This window comes from Gouania willdenowi, chromosome 5 (genome assembly GCF_900634775.1).
Source record: "Gouania willdenowi chromosome 5, fGouWil2.1, whole genome shotgun sequence".
Lineage (NCBI taxonomy): Eukaryota > Metazoa > Chordata > Actinopteri > Blenniiformes > Gobiesocidae > Gouania > Gouania willdenowi.
This window is the reverse complement of record NC_041048.1, coordinates 19,677,743-19,704,408: the sequence shown is the minus strand read 5'-3', so window position 1 is coordinate 19,704,408 and position 26,666 is coordinate 19,677,743. Positions and strand designations below refer to the sequence as shown.

The 26,666-nt window shown below is 40.3% G+C and overlaps 1 protein-coding gene across 2 annotated transcripts in view; it reads left to right on the top strand.

The window, feature by feature from the left end:
• The window catches only part of fancd2 (FA complementation group D2), a 31,772-nt gene extending 5,779 nt beyond the window's left edge, over positions 1–25,993 (top strand). For both annotated transcript variants that reach the window (XM_028446821.1, XM_028446820.1), the window contains exons 8-44: positions 56–134; positions 221–345; positions 1,485–1,572; positions 1,639–1,743; positions 1,842–1,942; positions 3,215–3,320; positions 3,413–3,448; positions 3,658–3,804; positions 3,892–4,026; positions 4,110–4,241; positions 4,359–4,466; positions 4,622–4,731; positions 4,823–4,877; positions 5,464–5,583; positions 5,705–5,778; positions 5,877–6,020; positions 6,112–6,212; positions 6,294–6,409; positions 6,482–6,590; positions 7,472–7,570; positions 8,249–8,343; positions 8,425–8,574; positions 8,667–8,783; positions 14,510–14,638; positions 14,723–14,841; positions 14,926–15,036; positions 18,312–18,442; positions 18,533–18,632; positions 18,726–18,848; positions 19,046–19,139; positions 19,310–19,381; positions 19,621–19,659; positions 19,733–19,807; positions 20,003–20,077; positions 20,851–20,997; positions 22,255–22,365; positions 25,637–25,993. In XM_028446821.1, the coding sequence (XP_028302622.1) occupies positions 56–134; positions 221–345; positions 1,485–1,572; positions 1,639–1,743; positions 1,842–1,942; positions 3,215–3,320; positions 3,413–3,448; positions 3,658–3,804; positions 3,892–4,026; positions 4,110–4,241; positions 4,359–4,466; positions 4,622–4,731; positions 4,823–4,877; positions 5,464–5,583; positions 5,705–5,778; positions 5,877–6,020; positions 6,112–6,212; positions 6,294–6,409; positions 6,482–6,590; positions 7,472–7,570; positions 8,249–8,343; positions 8,425–8,574; positions 8,667–8,783; positions 14,510–14,638; positions 14,723–14,841; positions 14,926–15,036; positions 18,312–18,442; positions 18,533–18,632; positions 18,726–18,848; positions 19,046–19,139; positions 19,310–19,381; positions 19,621–19,659; positions 19,733–19,807; positions 20,003–20,077; positions 20,851–20,997; positions 22,255–22,365; positions 25,637–25,714 (3,856 nt within the window). In that variant the 3' untranslated portion in view covers positions 25,715–25,993. The remainder of the gene's footprint in view (positions 1–55; positions 135–220; positions 346–1,484; positions 1,573–1,638; positions 1,744–1,841; positions 1,943–3,214; positions 3,321–3,412; positions 3,449–3,657; positions 3,805–3,891; positions 4,027–4,109; positions 4,242–4,358; positions 4,467–4,621; positions 4,732–4,822; positions 4,878–5,463; positions 5,584–5,704; positions 5,779–5,876; positions 6,021–6,111; positions 6,213–6,293; positions 6,410–6,481; positions 6,591–7,471; positions 7,571–8,248; positions 8,344–8,424; positions 8,575–8,666; positions 8,784–14,509; positions 14,639–14,722; positions 14,842–14,925; positions 15,037–18,311; positions 18,443–18,532; positions 18,633–18,725; positions 18,849–19,045; positions 19,140–19,309; positions 19,382–19,620; positions 19,660–19,732; positions 19,808–20,002; positions 20,078–20,850; positions 20,998–22,254; positions 22,366–25,636) is intronic.
• Positions 25,994–26,666: the final 673 nt, after the last annotated feature.

Genomic DNA, 26,666 nt, shown 5'->3' with positions numbered 1-26,666 from the left:
ATGTAATTATCAAACACATTGTATTTTAACTGTTTTCTTTGTTTTGACCCAACAGTGTCAAAGATGGAGTACTCGGTATTCCACGAATCATCATCAATCAGCTGAAATGGCTGGATAGAGTGGTGGACACCAAGGTAATCACCAGGGTTTGTTGTGAGTTCAGCTGTCTGGTCTTCATTCTGTGTCTATTGTCAGGATGTATGTGTCACCCATTCTGTAGGAGCTGGCTTCCAAGCTGATGGAGCTGGTGTCCGTGGCCCCTCTGGAGGTGCAGAGGGACATAATCACCAGTCTACCAGAAATACTGGAGGACGCTCAGCATAACGACATAGCCAGAGAGCTAAAGTAAGAGCAGGGTTGAGCTGCATTGCAATGCATTGGATATTATATTGCGCTTGATTATCGACACTCAAAGCGCTTTACAGAAGTAAGGCTTTATTCTTTCACTCCACACTTAGTGGTGGTAAGCCACTATTGTAGCCACCGTAGACTGATGGAGGCGAGGCTGCCATAGTGCATAGGTAATCAGTCCCTCTGATTACCCCAAACACGCACACTCTACACATAACCTGTTTGGGAAAGGTAATTACTATTTTGTGTGCACTATATACTTATTTTCATGGCCATGAGTTAGTGGTTCGTGCACACGTCAGCTATTTCACAGCTCTCTCTCTTTTTATTTTTTTTTTTTACCATGTTATGTCTGAAGCTCCGTTGTAAAATTACAGAACATTAAGTATTTATGATTTTAATCTAAGCTAATATAAAAGTATTTTAACTACTAACAAATATATATATATATATATATATACTGTATATATTTATATATATATAGTAATTTATCATTTTGGTATAAATGAAGAGGCTAAAACTGAAGTTTAATGGAATGAAGCAGGGCTCACCAACCTTTCTGAAGCTGTCAGCTACTTCATAGGTACTGTATAGTCCGAAGGGCTACCAGTTAGAGAAGTGCTTTTTAAATACTACATTTTCACGGTTGTACTTATAGAGGGTGAGATAGGCTAGCAGTAACTTAAGAAAGTAGGAAATGTTGAGGTTTTAACATGAAACACTTTATTTTTTCTAATTTATGCAATTGTTTCATTTTCATTAAATCCACCAAGAATATATTTTATATATATATATATGTTTATCATATTAGATATAGAACTTCACTGACCATACACCAAACCTGCAACACTTGTAAACATTTGTCACAATGTTTCAGTGAAAGTAAACATTTCAAGATGATTAATTTAATACTAAAACTTTATCAGCAGTATTCAACTTCACTAACGACATCACTAATACATATTTATCTTTGTGAGTTTGAATCCTGGAAAGTAAATCAGATTTTAGAGGGATCGCATTGGTGACTAGAGCTCCCGAGGGCACTTCACATAGTCCATGAGGGCTACTTGGGGCCAGGCGGGCACCGTGTTGGTGAGTGCTAAGGGTGCTGCTCTCATCACTTCTCTCTGCAGCTCTTTACTGAAGGAGAACACTCAGCTGACTGTCCCCATACTGGATGCTCTCTCCAGTCTAAACCTCAGCTCTTCATTGCTGACTGAGGTACGTCACTTACACACAAACACACTTGCCCGTCTTTTCTTTATTCAAAGACTTTGGCTCTCTCAGGTCCGTGGTGCTGTCATGGCCACAATGGCTGCTGTGCAACTAGAGGATCTGCATGTCGTGGTCAAGTTTGTCCTTCACTCTGTTACAACCTCTGATGCCAATGAGGTTCTCTCCATTATGGATTAATTCCACGTTTTTTTTCCTGTTCTGTAGCACTTTTATTTTGAAGTCTCATAGTATGCTGTGCCTTTATCTTGACACAGGTGGTTGGTAACCTGAGGAAAACGCTAGAGCTGGAGCAGTGTGTGATTCCTCTGGTCCTCCAGGCCTCCCAGAGTCGAGTGAAGAGTCAAAGGGACACGGGGTGAGATTCCAGCTTTCGTGTAAAAAAAAAAAAAAAAAAATCAATAGTTTTTAGTAGGGATGTAACTATTCACTCAGCTCCTGATTCGATTCACGATACTGGGTTCACGGTACGATTCTCTCATTATTTATTTTACAAAATGAGACTGGAGACAACTGATGACTGAAAAATATTCATTTAATTATTTTTTTTTTTTTAGAAAATGCTCTACTATTTTCTTTTATCTTTCATTGTCAAAAGAATCCCTTGATAAACTATGCAAAACAATTCAATTTAATTAAAAATAAACCCTGAATAAAATAAATAAAGGAATAATGGAAATGAAGAAGAAGCCTGTTCGTTTAAATTCTGGCTCTACAGTAAACTATGCAAAACTGCATCATTGTTTTTTTTTTCTTTTTCAAAGTGCAACTGAAAATGTATTTTGTGCCTTAAAATAAAATTGTTTGTGCCTTAAAATTAAATGCTTTGTGTCTTCCCCTGGGAGAACCACAGTAGGACTACAACTAAAGTCATTGATTATTATCGACTAATTGGATGACAAATCGTACAATTATTTGCTCTATGTTGCTACAATCTTTAAAACTTGGCTTGGGTCAAATTACGACAAAAAAAATAAAATAAAACTACATAAATTAATAAAACAATTCCCAACTTAAGGTGTAAACAGGTTCCTTACAAACACAAAAGAAATTTAGTACATCAACATTAGAATGTGCTTCAGTAATAACATTTTGCTGAATCAAAGAGCTCATGGGCTTATATTTTATGAAACATGTTTGTGCATATGGGTCACTTCATTAGTGTTATTGTATATAACAGATATGTAGAAGGTGGGATGAGCCACTCCTCATGAGAAACAATGTTCAGCTCTGTAACGTATCTGCTTGTTTTTCTGAAGTTTGTTTGTCTTTGGCGTGGAATCTCAAGCCCTGATTAAACTTTAAAACAAATCCCACATCAAAGAAATAATATAAATAAACAAACAAACTATGGCTTTTTTTCTCTCTCTTGTTTCTCCCTTTCCTTTCTGTGCCCCTCTTGACTCTCCAGCTGGTGACGCTCACGTCACTCAGTTCAAACAAGAGAAGCATAAATAGATAGCGCCCTCTGCTGTTTAAAAAAAGTACTGCGATTCACTTTTCAGAAAATCGATGTGAACCGTAACACCTTTGAATCGATTTTTAACTGCCGCACAATTAATCTTTACATCCCTACTTTTTAGTGTCATGCTCTCAAAAGATAAAGTGTTGTTATTCTGCTTCTGTGTAGCTCTGCATCGGTTGTTGATAGCAGCCAGGACAGCATTGTTTTAATACTGGACTGTATCAAATCAGCAGTGAGGTTCCAGAAAACCATCTCTGAGGCTTGGCTCAAGGTATGAGAGTTTACTTATTTACTTACCTCATCGTGTCCCATTGTTATATCTTTAGATCTAATATTCAAATGTTTGCTACATTTTACTACCAGGCTATTGAAGCGGTGGGAGAAGTCGAGGATCATCAGGTGAGGGTCAGGGTTTGTACGGTATTGATAAATGGTTTGTTACATTTGATCAGAGAAAAGATCATTTTGAATTAAACTTAATGACAATATGCAGCGTTTAAGACTGTTCTGCTCTCATTAATGGAGGTATTTTTCCATTTTGGTTTCACATTTCTGAATAAAATTGTGTCAAGGAATACGGCATTTGATTATAAATCTATCAAATTCAGGTAATAGATCTACTGGTCCTCTTCATTCTGCATTCCACCAATGCTAACCAGAGCCGACGAGGTGCAGAAAAAGTGCTGAAAGCCAAAGTGAGGACGGGTTTGATTCAAGAAGTTCTCTTACAGAAAACCTTCAAGAACTACTCGCAGGTGGATCAATCAGTAGACCTAAACTGTACCATATTGTCTCGTTTCCTTTACCTGATGCTACAATAAACCTGGCTGATCCAATCATAGGTCATGCGAGGCTACTTCGCCTCCATCTTGGCTCTTGCTCAGAGTTTTCTGCGCTCTGCTGACTCTTGCGTGCTGCATTTTGGTGGCCTTATGTACCGGTTTTCTTTTGTTGGATTTGACTCTTACTGTCATCAGGTGAGTGGAGGAGTGGGGTTAAACTTTAGACTTTATTTGTTAGCGTGAGGACATGTGACTCATTTGATTTACCTCTTTATCAGGAGGTGGTGGCCTCTCTTGTGACCCATGTGTGTAGTGGTGTGAGTGGGGAGGTGGACATGGCTCTGGAGCTGCTCTGTGGTCTGGCAAATGATAAACCTGCAGACATGACTATGTATGCAGTTTTTATTAAGGTGAGGAAGACAACATTATCTTGCAATAGTAAGAATACATTTATTAGTAAGATAAAGTCAATATTCAATTCAATATTATTTTTTTTTTGCAATCATCTGAAAATCGTTGCCTCACAGGGAATCCTGGACTACATGGATAACTTGACACCTCAGCAGATTCGAAGACTCTTCCACCTCCTGAGCAAATTGGCCTTTGGGCCAAAGCTGCAGGGATCTCACATCCAGGTTAATGATGAGCGCTACGAGATGGTTATTGTTGTAATTTAGCACTATATTAATCAAATCAAATTAAATTGAATTAACAAACTACAGTGTATGACACTTATTTTATGAATCGTTTTCACACTTTTCATTCTGTATTTCTTGTTTTCTCGACACAGGATGATATACACATAGTGATCCGCAAGCAGCTCTCCAGTACTGTGCCCAAGTACAAACGTATTGGCATAATCGGGGCAGTGATGATCGTAGGCAGCATGGGGGCCAGTCGGTAACAGCTGTTTGCAGTTCATTACACGACATTTGCTGCATTTTATTCTCATCTCCTCCTTTTATATCATTGTTACCTACCTCTGCTTCAGCCATGAAGTCAAGGAATCAGAAAAGAGGTCATTGTCCCAAGAGACTCTCAGACAGGTATGTGTTACTTTGCACTTGCGTTCTGATGATTTTTCACAAATGTTAACATTCTACGGTTTTTGCTGACCTGCCACTAGGGGGAAAACTCAAAAAATGCTGCGATTATTGCCGTTGCTCCTAGAGTCTGTTTTATTTTATATTTTTTTTTGTAGAGGAGTTAAGATGCGCCCAGTCGCAGCAGGCCAGTCCATAAAAAGGCTGCACAGTTCTGCATGGAGTTGTCAATCAATGCTCACTGAGGACTGAGAGGAGGAAACCCAGTCCCTTCTCGAATCTTTTATAGGAGGGGCGGGGCCAACAGTGGTCGTGACATCACTGATCCAAAAAGACATCTCTGATCTAATCTCAGCCAATAGCAAAATTCAATTGCAATAGCTGGCGTTCAACCCATAGAGAGCAGTCACTGACATTTTATAACTAAAAACGCTACATTTAAATACTTAGACTAAAATGTTCAGGATCAATAAACTACATTACTTCATACCTAATCTTATATGTATTGGGCAGAAAAAAGTAGTTTTAGGGTGTATTTACGCTTTAATAATGTAAGATTTTACCTATTTGTGTATTGGGCACTCTGCAGGTCACTGGCTTGTTGGAGTTAGTGAAGTCGAGTAGTGAAAGCTCTCCTGAAGCTGCAGCTCTCTACTATGATGAACTAGCTAACCTGATCTTAAACTCTACTTTGGACCCTAAGGTTCAGGTGAGTCTCTGCTTTATACGTCACTGCCTATGATAGTCTTATCTATTATATATAATCTATTCTAATCCATTGTGAGCAACTGAAATCTTGTTCAGCTCTTTTATTTTCATCCTTCTTACAGAAAATGATTAGCGAGAGTGTCCTAGATGACTTCCAGGAGGAGTTTGTAGTAGACCTGGGACCAGAAATACCAGGGTGTGATGAACACTTGCCCGTAACATAAAAGTCACCCCATTCTGTTTGCTTTGGCATTTCACAGACTAAAACTGGTCCTTTCCTCTTGTTTGTTCCAGCTCTTTCCCTTTACCTGCTCGTGTGATGTACAACCTGGATGAAGATGAGAGTCAAGGAGGCATTGCCATCAACCTTCTACCTTTGTTGGCCAAAGACTTCCTTAATAAAGCTGAAAAACAAGATCAAAGCAAGAAGGCACCTAGGTCAATATTTGAATAATAGACTGTAAGCATTTTTCTGCCACCGTGACCTCTAAAGGAAATTAGTTTTGTTGTCAATCGCTTTCTTCACTAGGCGGATCTCTCCTCTCTGCTTATCTCCATTTTTTCGACTCCTGAGGTTGTGTCAAGAGAGAGAGCATCAAGGAGACCTTGAGGAGATTGACGCCCTTCTAGGTGGGAAACAGCAAGTGACACATTTTGTTAATTTACTGAATAAATTATTTGGTTTACATTGTTGATTCTGCTACATCTCAGGGTGCCCTTTGATACTGACAGACATGGATGTAGTAGAGAAAATAGAGAGCCTGTCAAAACATGAGAGGGAGTTTCTTTGCACTTTGCTCTTCTACACTATCAACTGGTTCAGAGAGGTAAGTAATTACACGGTAATGACAATTGCATCATTCAAGTACATAAGTGACCACTGGTGTGTTTTTGTTTAGGTCATTAATGCATTCTGCAGACAAAAGGAAGCTGAGCTGAAGATGAAGGTGATGACTCGCCTGCAGAACATCACTTATCTACAAATGCTGCTGGAGAGCGCCCTGGCAGGTGTGGCTTTATAAGCCGGTGCCGGAAAGTGTGAGAATGTCCCTCGCCATGTTCTGCTGTGTTGATCCTCTTAGGGTGCTTTCACACATATAGTCCTGTGGACTCGGTGCGGTTCAGGTGTTGAATCAGCAACTTTCCACTTTCACACATTCTATTTGCCAAGCGCACCAAACTTTCTATACAAAAAAATGACCCATAAACACAATGAGTGTGGAAATGTTTGTGACGTGTATGTATGTGTTAATGCAGAACGGAGGAGCACTGGGTGTGTGAGTGTGTTCATGTGTGCATGCTCGTTGCCGGGACGACAGTTTGTGTGACTGCTTTGTGCACTGCCTGTCACTGACAGTTGTGCTGTCACATTTATTTTTGGTCCTTCTTATGTTTTCCAAAGGAAATCCTAAAACAAAACCCCCAGAAATTAATTAATAAAAATTCAAAATAGCCCATAATCACACGACCCCACAACCTGCACTAATGCGCTACATAAACACAGCTGATGCCACTCCGTCTCCCCCCTGTCAGTGCTCAGAGGCGTCATGTCACCGGTAACTTACCAGTAGGCATGTATAATGTGTGAAGATGTGAATGTATGAGCAGGTAAAACAGCAGTCAGATGTGCAACCATCGCTGACTATGTGAACAGTTTGAAATGAATGATGTGGGAGTAATACGGAAGGGAGTGAGGAAATGTTTGTTTGTCTGCTGCCGAGACCCACATTTTATAGAGGACCAGAGCTTGTTTGCTCTGCACCAGAGTTCAAATAAGCTTTCATATATTGCAAAAAGATCGTTGTGTCCGTGGAAGCGAAGCATGGTGCGGATCAAAGAGGTATGTGTGAAAGCACCCTTAAAGATTTTGCCTTTTATTTGTTTTATAGGAACCCCTGGCTTTATTCCGCCTGTGTCCAACTTTGATGGTGAAATCACAGACAGTGTTGTTCTCACTTCTGTCGTTTCTGGTAAAGGAGCCAAAAAAGGTAAGTGTGAATAAAGCATGGAAGCAAATTATAACATAGCACACAAGTGAATTATATGTATGCATGGCCATATTGATTGATTCATATTAATTAGAAACACCAACAATCACTTCTAACAACTTTATTACAATTATCTTAGAATTTAAAGATATTAAAAGTTTTACAGGCACAAATGTGTGGTTTTTTGTTCTAATTGCCTTCCTCTCTTAAAACTGCTAGAGAAGAAAATGTTCTTGCCAGATAAAAACTGTGCAGGCCTCATAGGTGGATAAATCTAAAATAATTTGTTAAAAAAAAAAAAAAAAAAATGTAAAAAGTTTGTTTGACCTCCACTGTGAACTGTGAAAGTTTATTAATATTGTTGCAATCAGATAAAAAAATTTTGAATCATACAGTGCTTTATAATATGTGAGGTGTATCTAAAAACAACCGGTCAGTTTGTGTGATTAATTGAAGAAATGGTGCAGAGAAAGTTGTTCCTGGTTCTTCTATAATTGTTGAACCAGAAATGAATAAAAGTAAACCAACAGAAGCTTTTATGTCCAATGTGTACTAGACTTTTTTTTTACAGTTTGTCCTGGTTATTTTAGATATCTTCTTGTTACAACACTGTTAAATTCAAAAGATAGTTGTTTACAATATCAAGGATGTTGGAGCAGGTCTTCCTTGTTTATTCAGACGGTGCCAGTAAGAAGAGAAAGGCACCGGGTAAGAATTCCTCGGAAAACAGTTCTCAGCCTGAGGAGGCTACAGAGGCAGAGGAAACCCAACAGGTAAGGTCTGAGACATCACAGGTTTTAGTTTCAAACGATATGTTACTTTGATGTGCTGAAACACGAATATGTGTTTGGAAGGAGCAACCAGAGAAAGAGAAGGAGGTTCGTTCAGGTGCCAGTTTGACATCCTACAGACAGTTTTTCAGGGAGTTGGACATGGAGGTGCTCAGTGTTCTGCAGTGTGGCTCACTGTCATGCACAGTACTGGACTCTGAGCTTCACACCAATGTAAGGAAATTACCAGCTCCACTCATGTTTATGTTTTTCTATTGAGTGTTTTTTTATTTTATTGTACAACTGCATATGTGTGTCACATCAAGCTGCGGCAAGAGGTTCTGTTGGGTCCTGCCGAGCTCGTCTTACTGTTGGAGGATATGCTTCGCAAACTGGAGTTTAGTCTCACCGCTGCCCCGGCCAAAAGAGCGCCTTTCCTTAAGGTAGACGATCAACAAGTGCATCCATCAGGCATGACTAAATTCAGGGCTGCAGGATAAATCACTTGAGGTACTCAGAATACTTACCGTAAATTCATTATGTCGTTCACTTCTCTTCATCTGTACCTAAATAGTTCACACTTTGGGACAATCTTTGGATTTTTCTTTATTTTTTAGGTTCAATGTATTTGTTCAGTTCACATAAACAGTATGTGGCCACTGAAATAAAATAAGTTTGACCTCGATTCGGACCCTGAGCAAACCTATTACAGCAAGCAACGAATACAAGTATCATTACAATAAAATCTGCAAGGGACCAGCCCCCAAGACGCTACAAAAAAATACACACGTTGGGTCAAGGCACACACAAAAAACGACAAGCTATTGTTCCATACAAAGACACTTAAAATTGCACAACTAAAAGAAAAAGGCCCCTTCTTTTTTTTTTTTTTTTTTTTTTTTTTTCTTTTTTCTCTTTTTCTTTTTCTTTTCTCTTTTCTTTCTTCTTCTTCTTTTTCTTTTTTTCTTTTTCTTTTCTTTTTCTTTTTTTCTTTCTTTTGTCTCCTCTTCTCTTTTCGTTTCTTTCTCTATTTTTCCTCTTTTTTCTTCTTCTTTTTTTTATTTTTCTTTTTTTTCTCTTTTTTTCTTTTTTCTCTTTCTTTATTCTTTTTTTTTTTCTTTCCTTTCTTTTTTTCTTCTCTTCTCTCTTTTTTTTTTTATCTTATTTTTCTCACAGCACTGAAACTGCTCTTATCAAAGTGATCAATGACATAAGGTTGAACACTGATTCAGGGAAAGTATCTGTTCTCATTCTATTGGATCTAAGTGCTGCATTTGACACTGTAGATCATACAATTTTGTTGCACAGATTACAAACATGGGTTGGACTAAATGCTAAAGTAATGCAATGGTTTAAGTCATACTTGGAGAAGTGAAGTTATTTTGTAAGCATTAGAAACTTTGAATCTGACAGATTACCAATGTCCTGTGGGGTTCCTCAGGGATCTGTTCTTGGACCCCTTCTGTTTAACCTATATATGCTTCCTTTAGGACAAATTTTACAGAACCGTAAGGTTAATTATCAAAGCTACGCAGATGGCACACAACTATATCTATCACTGAACCCAGATGACTATGGTCCCATTGAGGTGTTGTATGACTGCTTAGAAAAAATAAACTGCTGGATGAGTGAAAACTTCCTTCAACTAAACCATGACAAGATGGAGGTGATTGTCTTTAGTAACAAGGAAAAGAGGACTGCTATTAACAAGTATCTTGAGTCTCGATCTTTAAAAGCTAAAAACCAAGTCAAAAACCTTGGTGTTCTGATTGACTCAGATCTTACATTGTGCAGTCAGATCAAATCTATCACAAAAACAGCTTCTACCACCTAAAGAACATCTCCAGAGTGAAAGGTTTAATGGCTCAGAAAGATCAGGAGAAACTGGTCCATGCTTTTATCTCCATCAGACTGGACTATTGTAATGGTCTTCTGACAGGAATCCCCCAAAAGAGCATCAAACATCTACAGCTGGTTCAGAACGCTGCAGCTCGGGTCTTTTTTTTTTTTTTTTTTTTTTTTTTTTTTTTTTTTTTTTTTTTTTTTTTTTACCTTGTCTGCACATGCTTTCGAAGGTTAACACTACAAGAAGTGCAATCTTTTGACAGCAATGCATATTTTATTATTGCAATTAAATAAATTTATTTATTTCATTGCATAATTGTGACCGTCACCAGCCCTCCCTAGGGAAGGGTAAGAAATACTTTATTAAAGGGAGGATGTAAAAAAGAGAGGGCAGTGTTACACCAAGGTGAGGGGTTGGAGGGGGGTGGGGAAGTTAGCAGGGAAGAGGGATACAAGATAGGATATGGAATGGGTGAGGAATAGTTTTAAGTGATGCGATGTGAAATTGTGGTTGTGTATATTGTGTTTATTGTTGTGTTGTCAAGCCAGTTTGGTGACCAGTGTGTGGTTTAGGAATAATGGTGGTGGCTGTGAACAGAGGAAGAGGTGAGTGGAAATTCCATAAAACAGGTATTTGGGAACAACGTGTCTAAGGTTGAGCCCAGTATGAGTGTTATCCCACAGCCCAAGGCCAGTGCATCCATGACAAATGTATTTCCAAGTACCGCCACTGCAAAACCCAAGAGCCGCCCCCGGGCCCGAAGAAGCAGTCAGGCCAGCAGCAAGAGCAGGCAGCCTAAGGGCCCCCGGCGACCACCCCACGGCCAAGCAGTCCCCCGAACGCCCCCAAGATCCCAAGCCGAGAGGCAGCCATCGCCCCCCCATACACACCCGAGAAAGCCCCAAGGAGCCAAGGACCCAGCGCACCACGCCACCGATCCCACCCCCAACCCCCAGACCCCCCACCCCATCGACCCCCCCACCCCCCCACCCCACCCCCGCGCCTAACCCCCCGAGGGGAGGGCCCAGAGAACTCCCTGCCCGAGGCCCCAGCGGAGGAGCCGAAGCCCACACCCAGCAGACGACCAGAACCGCGCCGAACAGGCAGCCAGTGGGCACCCGCCGGCGAGCCCAGAGCCAGCAGGGGCCCGACCCCAGGCCAGAAGGACCCGGAACGGATGCAGCACCAGGAGCAGCCCGCCCAGGGAGGACGACCACACCCCAAGCCGCATAAGGCACCAGGGGGCCGCTGGGAGTCTCCCCCCAGGCACCCCAACCTAGCCCCCCACGGCGCCCCAGATCACCCTTCACTGATGCCGCCCGCGCCACGAGCTTCAGTTCTTTTTTTTTTTTTTAAAGCCAGGGCCCCCTCCAAGGGCCAAGCCAGACCGCCCCGCCGGGATGTGGCCCCCTATTCCGGTCCCCGACACCCTACCTCACGGGGCACTGCCCAAGCAGGGGCCGTACCAGTAGGTACGCAAGGGCGCGGCACGCGCCACCCGCCCCGAAAGACCCCCGCCAGGACCGGCCCGGCCAGCAGGCCAAGCACCCCGGGCCCCAGGAGCACCCCCCGGGACCAGGACCCCCCAAGGGCAAGCCCCCGGGCCAAGCCCCCCGGGACGCATCCCCCACCCCCGCCCGGGACCCGGCCACGGCCCAGCAGGACCGCACAGCCCCGGACAGCCCACGGCCAGCAGCCCAGGGCCCGCCGCCCCCCGGACAGCGCCAGCCACGGAGCAGCGCCCCCCGCCGGCCCGCGAGCAACCGGCGATCCCCACCGCGGGGACGGAGGCACCCCAACGGCACACATCAAGTGCGGGACAGCAGCCCCCAGCCAAAGATGCCCCGGACCCACCCACCAGTCCGCAAACGGCAGGACAGACCCACCAGGCGGCCGACAGCAACCTCCACCACCGGAACAGCTAGCGCCGCCCCCCAGTAAACAGCATCACCCCGAGGCGCCAAGCAACCCCGCCCCAACCCCGGCGAGGACACCAGCACCCCCCCAGCACACCCACCCCCCAAACCGGCGAGGCAGGCCGCCCCGGGCCCGCACACCGCGGGGCCCGCCCCCAAGGCCACCAGGAGACAAAGCAAGCACCAAGCCACACCCAAGGGGGAGAGGCACCCCCGCGCCCCACCCGGCCGACACAGCCCGGAAAGACCCCGCAAGGAGAGACCCCGGCAAAGCCCCCCCGAGACCCACCGCCACGCCCGACCGCACCATCTTGATGTGCTTTTGCTCTATGCAGTGGCCCAGCCACCAACAGAGGGGCCAGGCCCCCACCGGAGAGGCCCAAATATGTGTACCAACCCACCACCCTGTTATGGTGCCTCTCCATTCCCCAATGGAGAGGCACTTCCCGATCCCCTGTGTGAATGTGTGTGTTTGGTGAATGTATGGGGTGTAATTAAAAGAAGGGGGATGGAGGGGAGCGGTGCTCCCCCTCCAGCCTCTGTGGATTTATGTGTATGTGGTGTAATAGGCCGGAGGGTGTAAAAGATGATACACCCTCCGGGGGGTGACATGTTGAGATGCGATTAAAATTGGAGGGATTAGTAGGGCAACTAGAGGTGGGAGGGCCGCCCCCACGCCACTACATAGTAACACAGGTGGCGGCCCCCTCCACCCCCAGCCCCACCATCCAGCCCCCCCAAGGGTTGGGTATTGGTGTGTGGTGCATTTTGTGAGTGAGCCAGACCAGCTGGGAGTGGGGTGAAGTGAACATGTAGGAGGCCTGTCCAGTGTGAGCCGGGCCCGTCCGCGTGGCGGGCCACGCGAGAGGGTAGATGGCGCAGACGGGCAAGTGGCACTGCGGGCCCCGGAACAGCACAGCCGGAGACCCCCCCCCCACGGCACCCCCCAGACCGCGCCGGCCCCGCGGAGCACGGCGACACCCCCCACCCCCGGGCACAGCCAGGCACCAACAACATCCCCCGGCGCCCCAGGGGGCGACCCCCGCCGCCCGCTGGGGGAGGCCACTTCTAGGCGAGCATCCCCATTACCTAGCTCCTTGAAATGATCCTGGACAAGCCCCCAAATATGTAACGGGACTCTCCAGGCCTCAACATATAAAGAACACCAGACAAGAAGATTCAAACTGATCTTCAATAACTAAAGACATGTACTGTAACTGTTGCACAGTACCAAGAGAAACATAATCATATCAAAGAAGCAAAGGGAACTGAAGACCCTGGCCAAACTGAACAAAAATAGGGAGGACACTGGGCCTACCATCATTGGAACGTGACCCCCAGCGTCCAACCACTAACTATAAAAAGAAAAAGCACTTCACCTTAACCCATTACTCTTTGTAAAATCTTTACTTCCCGCTTATTTATATATTTCTGTACTGTTATTGTGTTAATAGTATCTATTTTTCCCTTAATTTTCCTTTCTGCATTTTTGTTTATCGTTTTCTAGCTTGCTTACTCTTTGTGTCTTTGGCTACTGTAACGTGTATTTCCCCACTGTGGGATAACATAAAGTATAATCTAATCCAGGGGTCACCAACCTTTCTGAAATGGCGAGCTACTTCAAAGATAGTGAATAGTCCCAAGGGCTACCAGTTTAAAAACTTATTATTAAATACTGAGTTTTCACTTTAAATTTCAACATGCAACAATTTATTTACCCTTATTTATGCAATTGTTTCATTTTCATTACATTTCACACATTTTACGAGCCACTAATAACTTTAAGTAATTGTAAAATATGTAACATGTTTGTACAATTTAACCATTATGCAATATTTTTTTCGAAGATCCACTTTGCGTTTTTGAACCGTTCACAATCCATTTACTAAATCTGTGACACTTAAAAATATATCACATTTCAGTGAGTTTTTTTTTCTAAAGATGGTTAATTTATTACAAAAATGTATAAAGTGCAGCAGTATGTAACTCTACTAAGGCTCTGACCTCATCTATCATCTGTATTTATCTGTGTGGGTTTGAAGCCTGGCAAGTAAATCAGATTTTAGATGGAGCTCATGGGTGACGAGAGCTCCAGAACAGGCCTGAGGGCACCTTACATGGTCCATGTGTCTTTCCTTTTTTAGTTTCCTCAGCCTTTTTATGCCCTTTTCTCCCCATCTTTTTATCTGAGTGCTGATTTGACTGGTTCATGATCAGATGAGAGAGGGAGGAATAAGGGTAGGCTGAGAGTAAGCGAGGGTAGTGGCCATGACATTACATAAAAGGACAGATAAGCAGTCAAATAAAATGAATAATGAAGTTATTGAGTAGCTACATTTTTTTTTTCTTAAATGTGTTTTTTTTTTAAGCAGTAGTGTGAGGCGTACTGAATAATGCTTGTGTACAGGGCAGGACTGACAAAAATGTGGGCTTCTCCCACCTATTGCAAAGGAGTGCCAAAGACATCGCCTCCTTTTGTGTCCAGTTGATGCCTGCACTGTGCTCACATCTGGAAAACTGTCACAACTATTTCCAGGTACAACACACACCTTCACTATGGGCACAATTTGTTCTTCTCAGGGGTGTGATTAGGTTGTCCTGCGGGTTTGTGCATTCACAGACTCTGTTGTCTGAGAACAATGGGGTTGTGGATGGACCGGCCACTGACTTACAGGAGCACCAGTTAATGTCATCAAGCTACTTGCTGCTAGTGCAGGTGCTCAACAACACTTTAAGCTGGTGAGGTGCACAAGCATTACTCAAGAAATGTTTTAAAAGGTGTTTTTTTTGGTACTGACTTTCTTTGTCGTGTGCATTTGTCAGGTTTGGGTTTAGTCAGCCGGCACAGCGGAGCTTACTGAAGAAGGCCCTCGGAGTTTTGGCTGGACGTCTGAAAGATGGAGGGGCTGAATTAACTCTGGAGCAGCTTGTGAAGTGAGTAAATTAAAGGATTAGGAGGACATGAAACAGGGTGTCCGCTGGGTCTTGAAAGTTGTTACAGATTGACAAGACCATGACAAGAATAAAACAACAAGAGGTATATAAATGTCTGTATTAGCATTTATTCCCCAAGACATTGAGGCAACAAACAATAATCCTGCCAGAGGAGCAGCCACAACCAGTGAGAGCCAGGCCAAGCAGGGAGCTAGAGAGAGCTGGAGGGTGAGTCCTCAGGTGATTTTAATGGTTAGGCCATGCCTTTTAAACATTAGCTTCCAAGTCATTAGCTCTGTGAAAACAAGAAGACAGACAACACAGAGACAAACACACCTGCAACCCCACCCACTTGCGGTCGTTACAAAACTAGTAAAAGTCGATAAAGCATTTAATCGCAATTTTATGAAAAATTACATTTTCTTGAGTCAGAGTTGATTGTGGTATAATCATTGTACATGTGATTGTGCTGGTTACGTGAGGAGTCTCACAAACTGTTAACAGCCCACACTGCCACATACGCACATTATTTCTGCTTCTCATCTTCCCAGTCAGCTCTTACCGAGTCTGGACCGGCACTGAGAACCTTCTATTTAAAATGAAAGACTCAAATCGGCTAGATTGTAAAAAGCGGCACGTGATTGGTCAATATCACAGATGGGATGTGTTGCGGCTAACGTAGCTTGAAGTGGTGATGATGAGGTCTTAAGATTTTTTTGGGAAGTAGTAAAAAGGTATTGAAATTAACCTCAGAATTGCTGCATATACCCTATAAAAATGTATGCTTTAATGAATTAACATGTCTCATTAGATTCATGATAACAGTTAATGTCCAGAGGTTGGGTTCAGAGGTGAGATTGTAGAACTTCTGACTTCCTTGTGAGTGACCCCTTTTTTTCTTACACCACTCTTTACGTTAAGCTTTCTAAGCGTACCCTAACTTACGATATAAAACAAAGAAGGTTCACAAGCTAAGTATTATGGGAGCCTGAAAGAAGAAAAAAAAGTAGTGTGTGACGTTTGGCACTGCATTGTAATTGAGGTAATTGAAATCAAGTCCAAGAACATGTTGATCTTGCTCTGAGGAGGACGAGGCATGGTCGGACAGGTTTGAACAGTGACCCTTTACACACAGAGTTGTGACATCGTCATCTAGTGAAGTGTTTACAGATAAGGTCAGAGTTCACAGAAGCAATCTCATGAGTGTCGCACACAAACCACGCCATTATTTAGAGTGCAATGTCAAAACGCAAGGCCTGAGGGCCATATTCGGTCATTTAGAGCATCCAATTCGGCCCACATCAGAAAGCAGAAAAGTCAGAGAAAGTATGAAATATTGTGTAAATTACTAACTAATTCATTTGTAAAAATCTTTAGCTATATATCTCCAAAATAAATCACAAATTCAATGAAACTCCACAATAGTAGCAGGGCTTACATTTCCCCATTTTTATATCACATGTTTGCATTCATTTTTATTCTCAAATTATTAAATTAAGTCAATTCTTCCAAAATCCTGTAATTTTCTTCAAAGTATTCTACAGATTTTCCCCCAATTTACATAAAAATTGGCCACAAAATATAAAATTAAATTGAAAGTGACTTAACTGTCACTTATTCCTAAAATGTCATCATTGCCTTACATATTTTACGTGAAAGTGCAAGCTAGAGCACAATAATGGTTAAATAACACATTTTCCTGCCTTAAATCTGCAGCCCACTTAGGATAAAATCCTCCGTATTTGTAACCTTGCCTGCAAGATGGATTCTCCTGGTGTACACAAACACCAGAATCCATCTTGTACTGTTCCTGCCTTTGCCTTTCGAATCTGAACCAAACCGGTTTGAAGCAATCATGAGGCAGTGTTGTGGTTTAGGGCAGGATATCCGGGTGTGACGAAGGCAGAAGCGCTGAAGCAAAACTGGCACATGCACAGTTGTGGGGAGAGGAACTAGCTGGGCTACCGCTATTAGCATAGCTCCAAATCTAAATAGAAAGATGTCAATGCAGGAGGATGGTTAACGTGCCCTTAACTCGCATAATCGTGTTGCAAAAATGGCAAAAGTCACTCAACGACATAATGACAGCATCATTACTGTCCCAAAATAAAGTTTTCATCAGAAGAGCCTTGTTGTTGTTGTAGCAGCATCTCTGTGGTGCATGCCGATGATGATGACATCATTTTTTATCGTGCGATTGGCTAAAACAAATCGTGGTGGATAGGCGCTTCGCCCAATCAGCTTAATGCATTCTGTTCATGGAATCCTTTTGGAACCTCCCTGGTTCCAAAAGGATTCGCCAGACCCAGACCCAGATTGATGTGGAGAACTCGAGTTAGAGGGAGGACTACACATCAATCTGGCTCTTGCCAGGTTAAGGTATTTTGCCACTTAACTAAAATGAGTTTGAGACCCCTGATTTAGGCAGTGGATCAGTTGGTAGGCGGTTCAATCCATTGACCTAAGTGCCACTGTCAGTGTTGAGCGTTCTGAGACTGCATGAGTGGTCTAAAGCACAACATAAGTGAAGTCCATTTACCACTCAGCTCAACAACAAAAAAAGTTGTTTATAGAAAGTGTGTGAGCTGATAATGTGAAAAGCTCTATAAACAGGGTCCCCACGGTCATGAAATTCCTGGAAAAGTTATGCAATTTAAAAAAAACAATTTTCCAGTCTTGGAAAGTCATGGAATAATTCAACTGTTTTGGAAAAGTTTTGCAAATATAGCCTATTTTGTTTTCATGTTTAAAATCCAACCTTCGCTATTACTATGGGATAGTAAGCAAGTCCCTTAACCCTAACACATTTTGTGTTGTACATTGCTTTTAATAAATGTTTCTGCTAATTGAAATTAGAATCTTATTGTTAAACACGGTAGCACTCAGTTAGTTGTTGTTTAATGTTACATTCAATAGCTGATCCATCATTATTAAAAAAAATTACAAAATGGGTGTCAAAGGTAATTGCTATATGATAGATTAGCGATGGACACAACTTGCATTCCCTATGTCACATTTTTGCTACTAACCATGGTGCACTCGCATACCTCTGTTACACTAGTGCACTGGAAAGGCCCGCTCATTTTTGGTAGAATAGATCTTAAGGGTTCAGAAATAAGTCATGGAAATTAGGTAAAATATTTTGGAAAGGTTTTGAAAAAACATTGTCAAAAAAGTGTGGGGGCCCTGTATAAAGCATTTTAAATAAATTTTCTCCATTAAAAGTTTTTCAGAGTATGAATATTTTTTTCCCTAATGTTCTTCTCTTTTTGTAGAGACAGCTTTCAGTACCTCCTGAACTTCCGCAGTACGATACCAAGTCTCAGCACAGCCCTCTGTCTGTCTCAGCTTCTGTCCACCGTGTCTGAGAAAGGAGGAAGTTCTGCTTCCTACAGAGAGCAGACAGGTTAGGTTCACGTCACTTCACTGTAATAGTCCTATCTAATTAATGCTTTACTCTGGGTCTATAATGAGGGTGTCATGTTTTGTTCTGAAGCTTCCCTTGCCCGTCACTTCCTGAGCCAAAACTGGGTGACAGCTGGTGGGGAGAGGGAGCGAGGACAAAAATTCAATGAAGCACTTCACACTTTGCTGAGGTTTGACTGTTACACACAGTGATCGAGTCAGAACCTGACTGATAAAGTGAAATCAGAATTTGTTTAATCTCTAAAACTATCTTCCTGCTATAGTATCTACCTGGAACATGTTGATGATGTTCTTAAAGCAGTGGAGGAAATAGCAGGAAAGGGAGTCCCTGAACTCATCAATGTGTCCAAAGATGAGAGCTCTGCCTCCTGGCCTACTCTCAACAGGTACATCCTTACATCACCTTTTCTGTGCAACACTGGATATTTCTTTGGGAAGCATTTTGAGGTTGTCGTGATAATGCTTCGGCAGTAAGTGCAAGAGTTGGTGGATCGGTATTACATCACTACAGCTGATCCAAAGGAAGTTCGACCATGTTTGATGTATTACATATTTCTTCTCTTTTCTCTTCTCTCATTTACAGGCAGACGTTCCTGGTGTTCTACAAAGTGTTGATGGCAGAGCTGGAGAAAGCTATCCGCAAGATTCCTATTGGAAAAATGAGTGACAACACTGAGGTGTGTGTGCGTGTCTGTGTCTGTGTGTGGTTTGAAGTAAAAACATAATCTAATAACTCAATCTTTAAGTCTAAATAGTTGTAAAGGACTTAATGTTGTAGTTATTGATTTGTTTCTGCTAATATTTCTCTTTCAATGGGTACAGTAGTAAAGTGTCTGTCTTTCTTTAGACTCAGAGTGAGAAGCTGCTGACGTGGAACCTTGCTGTAAGGGATTTTCACATCCTGGTCAACCTCGTAAAGGTATGACCACCTGTTAGTCATAAAGCTGTAAATACTTGAGTGAGAGTTTCTCAGTGTTAGGTTCATTAGAAGGTCTCATGGTCAAAGGTTAGATTGTGCAATCAGATGGTTACAGTATGTTGACCTTTAAAATCAAATTCTGTCATTTTTTTTTACTCATTTTTTAATTTCAGTAGTTGAATCAAAAAGTGAAGTTCTTCCAGTTAACGTGGTTTTGTATTTTTTTTATTTGTTTTTAGGTGTTTGATTCAAGGCCCGTCCTCAATGCGTGCTTAAAGGTGAGGGGATGGGATTTCCCATGAACGTTTACATTCCTTAACATGAATATAATTCTAATGTTTTAATGCATAGTACGGTCGCCTCTTCCTGGAGTCCTTCCTAAAGTTGGGAATGCCGTTGCTGGACTACAGCTTCAAAAGACACAAGGTAGAGACGTCAAAGGATGCATCTAATGTTTGTTCATGAGAGTTTGGTTGTGATCCTCTACCTCTCCAAATCGGTTCAAGGGTCTGTTAAGTTTCTCACACCAACAGACTTTTACTTACTATTTCAGTAAAACAGAGGAAATGAATTGTTGACAAAGTGCTGATTGCATGTATTGTGGTTGACTGTTTTCTCCAGGAGGATGTGCAGAGTTTGCTAAAGACCTTCCAGCTCAGTACTCGGCAGCTTCATCACATGTGTGGACATTCAAAGGTATTGTTTCATCTGCAGTTTCATCTTTTCCACTCCTGTGCTTTCATTTGCTGATGCCTGGTGAGAAAATAAGAGAGAAAGAACAGTTCCTGGTAAGGCTGCACGATTTTAGCTCAAAACAAAATAATTTTTTTTACTTTAAAAACTTGATTTTTGATTTTGATAAATTTTTTTCCCTTTTAAAAAAAAAACATTAAAGTATGGATTTTTAATTAAAAAAGTGAAAACAAATTTTCATATTGGGAATAAAAAAAGTGCAACTGCAAAGCAAAGCTGCGAAACTGCAAAATAACAACCTGCTTAACTAAAAATAAATCCTTTGGGATATTTAAAAAGAGAAATTTGCATTAGAAAAAAGTGACATTAAAGAACTTCAGACAAAATTCACCTTTAAAAAGAAGAGGTTGTAGCGGGGTCTATAAATTTAAATGTGTTTAAAACCTGTTTTTTCCAACAGTTTTGTAAAGGGACCATTTCTTTAGCAACGTGGAATGTAATCCTTTTCCACAACGCTTTGGTAGCGCTATTTACTATGGTGGCCTGGAGGAGCACAGACAGACAGACAAACAGACAGACAGATACCACAATTACTCTCATACTGTAAATGGAAAAAAAAATTCAGATTTTGACTTTTTAAGACTCGCCCTCAATAAATAATTAAATTTAGTTTTTTTATTGATTAATTGTGCAGCCCTAGTTCATGGTAAAAAAGCAAGAAAATCCTGGAAAGTTCATACCTAATGTGTTTAACAGAGAATTGAAATTGTGCTCAGATTCACCAGCATACCACCCTGACCAACCACGTTCCAGCATTGAAGAAGAGTCTTGAGCTATTTGTGTACAGAGTGAAGGCCATGCTAACGCTCAACAACTGTGGTGAGGCCTTCTGGATTGGTAACCTGAAGAACCGCAACCTGAAGGTAAACAATCAATTACAGTTTAAACAAAACCAAAACAAAACCATTTCTGTTAACTTGTAGTTACTTACCGGAACCTAATGAATCTACACTTTCAAACATAAAATGGCTCTTTAAGACTGTTGTTGCCAGGAAAGTCGGTGCCTGGAGGATTTCTAACTTAATCAAAGGCTGTAGTGATGTACACACTGCAGTGCACCATATCATTTGTAAACAGTTATTACATGCTAGTCATAGAAAGCAACAGAGTTCATTAGCTACACATTATTGTGGGCTGTAGATTAAAAAAGTAAAGAAATATGGAAGAAGCATCATTCCAGGACATTCAATTGTACATGTTTGAGCCAGAATTTGACTCTGGGGAGGCTGAGATGAAAAAAGGTGAGTCAAGAGACAGCAATGTTCTGCTAGAGCATATGTGTCAAGCTCAAGGCCCGAGGGCCAAAACCGGCCCTTTAGAGCATCCATATCGGCCTGCCGGAGAAAGTACAAATGACAGAGAAAACACTTAACATTGTGTAAATCACCAAAATATTCACTCGTGGGTCCCACAGTTTTACCATGGTAATATCACGAGTGCCATATTGTTATTATTTTTTTTTTTTTCTTTTGCAAAGATATATATATATATATATTAATTTGGAATTTCTCCACAAACAATTCCACAAAATTCCCCTAAAGATTACACAAGATGTTCACAATTATGCAATACAAAAAATGCATTATTTTAATGTTTTCATGAATAAACCATGCATTGCTATCAAAAGAAGATTGCATGACATTTAGCGTTAACCTTTGGCATATGCAGACATGGCAAGATAAATGATAATTGCTCTTCAAATCAAGGACTTGGAGGGATATATCATTTACACGTGGAAGTGCAAAATAGGACACAATAATGTTGAAATTGCTTTTTTCCGCTGCCTAAAAGTTGCGGCCTACTAGATATCAAACTACTCGGTATTTGGCCCCTGAGTGAAAATGGGTTTGACACCCCTGTGCTAGATGATCCATTGCATGGCTGGGCTGTTTAATCTGTCTGTGCCAAATGTATTATTATGTGAAAAGCCATTACAGCAGGTTGAGGCAGCTTTTATTCTCATAGATTGGTGCATAACTACATGTGAAAATACATTAATTATGTTCTTTTCTACATGTTAAGAGTTTTTGGGGGGAGTTGTTTGATCTGTGTCTGCATCTCAAGTGCTTAGTTATGGTCACAAGACTCACAAAGAGTGTGAATATTGTTAAATCCTGTAGGGTGAAGAGATTCTCTCACAGAGGTCCCAAGGAAGTGAAGATGATGATGACGATGATGAAGATCAGGAGCAACAGTGCCCTACATTGCCTCGAGAACAGTCAGGAGATGAAGTAAGTGTCATTTCAGCAAATGGTAAAAACAATTATCACCCTGATTGAACATTTACTGTATGTTCTACTGTTTGACTTTTAGTTTAGGTTTTTTTTGTTTTTTTTGCTGAGTGATCAAGTGTTTTTGATAAGTTCCACCATAGATTTCTTCTAGCATTGATCCTGTCCTAGAGCTGTTCACCTGCATAGCTTTGTCCATGGTGGCTGACTGTTCTCACGGTTACACCCGCAGAAAGTTGACCTGTATGAGCTGGAAGTAGAGCACAGGAACGATTTGTGAAAGTTGGCAAAGATTACGTCACCATTAATAAGAAATCACACACAATTTAAAAGATTTTTTTAGAAACAAGTATCTGGAAGAAAAAACAAACGGCCAAAGTGGAAATTAGGAAATTTTGCTTTGATTATGATTAACTGAAGTTATAATTGATTAATCATTATTGCAGATCTAGTGGGATCATTTTGCCTTCCAACCAGAGCTTAACAAATAAAATAAAATTAAAAAAATATCTGATCATATTTGAATTGTTGCTTACTGCTTTTTGTATCATATTTACATTTGTTTATTAAAACATTTTGATATTTTAAACATACTGTATGCATGCCTCTACCTCCTCATGTTCTGCTGTGTTTTATTTAACACTGTTTGCAAGGTTGGGGTCATTTTTTCCAATTACTATTAAATTACAATTATTTTGTATCCCCAGAAAGTCAATTACAATTACGTTTCCAATTACTAAAGTTTAATTACAATTAATCACAATTACTGAGCCTGAAATCAGGGTGACTGCGGGTCCTTAAAAGTCTTACTTTTTTTTTTTTTTAATACAAATAAAAGGCCTTAAAAAGTATTAAATTGTCTTAAATTCAGTCTTGTGCTTTAGTAGGACCCTATAAAATTTATGTTAACGGAATTGCGGACAGAATCACGAAATCGACCAATGAAAACTGTTGAACGTGGAAATGGACAGAATCGGGATGAAACGCCGTCACCGTGTGGCAAGGAATGTTTTTTTTTTATGGGGAAATGTTTCCGGGGAATGCTCATTATGTGCACCACCCGCCCCCTCCTGTTCTGTCCGCAATCAAACACAGTCTAAACCACCTGAAACACCATCTAAACTGCCATAAAACATAAAACAAATCATTACTCACTCTTAAATACAGAGCCGACCAGTGCCCGCTTAACTTTGCTTTGCCTGTGAAACTCCGTCCGTTTCTCATCAACAGCAGGGGGCGCTCCGTGAAAACATGAGTCAGCTTTAATCATTTTCATTTAATCAAAGTTGTTCTGTTGTTGTGGACGAAACCATTGCTGCCAGGGATTGTAGAGTCTGAAACATCGTAGGTTAACGATAAACTATACTTTAAAATATTCTGACCCCTAGTGGTGAAATAACTGATGCATCCTTGCATCCATTTATTTTTGTGTAATCATTACAGTCTGTAATGATGTCATCAGGATCATTTAAATAAGGTTAATTAAAATTAAGTTGATCAAAACTTAAACAATAAACCTGATCAGATTCCTGAGACTAAATATGGTGACATTAATGCTGCTGTCATACATCTTTATGTGACATATAAATAATTAAAAAGGAGCAGTCAGAATAATCCATGTCAGTACAGCTTATATTTACCTTTTAATTGTATCTTACTTCAGAGCCCTACTTTAGTCACGTCACCACGACAATTTCTTGTGAGCACTGACTAAACGCTCTTCTCATCCCATTCCATCTCGCCCCGTCATTTAGATCACGTGACACAATAAGTCTGCTGCTCCTGGCTAGCTAACCTGGGCTTTTTGTTACGCCAAATGGGAAAATGCCAATTTAATGACAAGTGGCTTGAAAACCCAGTCTAGTTATTTATGTTTTCTTACAAGGCCTAATTTTAGATCAAAGCTCCACATATGGCGTTACACGGTTGCGGATCTGATAAAAGCATTTTGGTGTTTGGTTTGCTCACAGGTTCCAGTCAATTATGATTTCTGGGTTATTGTCCACTGATATTAAATGTTGTGAGAATTATGTTACAATAAAAATCATTTAAGACGATTTTGATAGTTTTGTTCTCTTTCCACATTAATAAATGCATTTTAAGAATGTTCTTGAACAACTGATGATTTTCACTTTTCTTTTTTGTACATTATTAACTGACATCAATGCCTTTAATTGTAAAATGATATATTTTCTCTTTGGTCTGTATTTCCATCGTAAGTTTGGTCTTAACTTTTCTTTTAAAAAGGTCTTAAAAAGTCTTAAATATAACTTCTTCCTACTTGAAGTCACCCTGTGAAATAAATAACCCAATAAAATTTCATATTCATTTTGTGTTAGCTTTCTGTTAGCATCGCTAATGATAACAGTCCTACATTTGATGCAAAATAAACTAAAAACAAATATCCATCATCTAATTTCTTTCCTATCTCTTGGTTACCTTGTTAGGCTTCCTAATCAATGAAAATATAGGTTTTAATATTTTTGGTGTGGGCGTCTGTGCATTTTTCTTGACATTATACACCTCAATTTATATTTTTTCTCAATGGTAAAATATTGGAAAGCTTGATAAGAAACATATTTTAATAATTGTTAGCTACATATGTGGAGAACTGTACGTAGAACTGTAACATGGTTCTGCAGTTTTACGTTTAATTATAATTGAAAAGTTTTATTGAATTTTCATAGCAATTACAAAGTCAATTGTCTGAACTCAATTACAATTTCATTACAATTACAACAGCAAAAGTTTATTAAAATTACAATTATAACTACGCCATAATTGTAGTTAATGATCAATTACGGGATTACAATAATAATTGACCCCAACCTTGGCTATTTGTGTAGGATTATTAATTTCCTTCTCACATATATACATTATATTTAGTTGTTTTTACTATATGATTATTGTTATTGTAGTATAATTGTGTTCTATTATTGTGGAGGGTAGAATAACCGTGTTATGTGGGAAACTGCCGTAGATTGAACTGCTTGTAAATGTGAAAAAGGTCTTTATAAAGTGTCTGTGCAGCATTAGATAATAGAAGCCTAAAGTGATCTTCCTGTGCTGCGTTGGCTGACTCTGAGAGACGTTTGTTCTCATTGGGTCTGTTGGGACCATCTGGCTGATTAGATAACTGATGGAGGTTTGGTGCTAATGATTAGTCTTCAAGGCAGTTAACCTTGAAACTGTACAACATGGTGATTATAAAGCTTTCCTCACTAACACTGCTTCATATGTATTTATTTCCTAAATATTTGTATTTCTCCAGGGCTCAGAGAGTGACAACGAGGGAACCAAGAAAGGGACTGATGTGAATCCAGATCAATGGGCAGAAGATTCTGACTGATTTCAGCACAGATTCCTCATGTGGATCCAGTTTTCAGTTACGAGAATGTTGGACGTGTATTTAATCCTACGCACAGATTTCTGTCATTTATGTTCATAGGAATACATTTTGAAAACAAAGTTATTTAATTAAGGATAACATAAAGTGCGGAAAGAAAGACGTCAGCCTCGTAAGAGTCATAATCTGTTTTTTGCTAATAAATATGTTTTATGCTTTTTACTCAATATTCAATGTGTAAAAACTGTTAACAAAGATGCTGCATAAAATATATTAGTTCTCACAAAGAAACAAAGTTAAAAGATAAATAAAATGTGTATTTACTATTGTTGTTGTTGTTCCCTTTTGCTGGTTCCATGTATGATGTCGGCATATTCTTTCACTGCTGTTTTGTTTTACAGTTAATATGTGACAAACACAGATATGCGAGTTGTTTGAAAACCTACTTTTTTTTGTTTCATGTTTCCTGAAGCTGCATTGAAATATAAATCCTCTGTAATATTGTGATTATTGATCTTTTTATTTCTCAGAAAGTAGATCAGCTTTCTTTTTTTTTCTTCTTTATTTAGGATCAATACATGTCAAACATACTATCATCACAGGTTACATTATTTTACAGTCTGATCTATTTTTTTTAATATATTGTATCAATACACATTGTATTACAACATTAATTAGAACAGTTAAATGGGATGTTATATATAAAAATAAAAACTAATGAATTGTTTATTATTTTGCCCTTTTAGGTGAAAAAATGCTTCTAACATAAAGTAGTATTGGGATTATATTAAAATATTTTAGTTGTAATGTGTTTTTTTTTTAATTTTTTTAAAACGTCTCAAAATATTTCATTGTTACTTATTACTATTATTACAAGTAATAATCAATAAGTCCTAATTACTAATAATAAGCAAGTATTAATACGATCTTATTACTGCTAATAAGCATTAATACG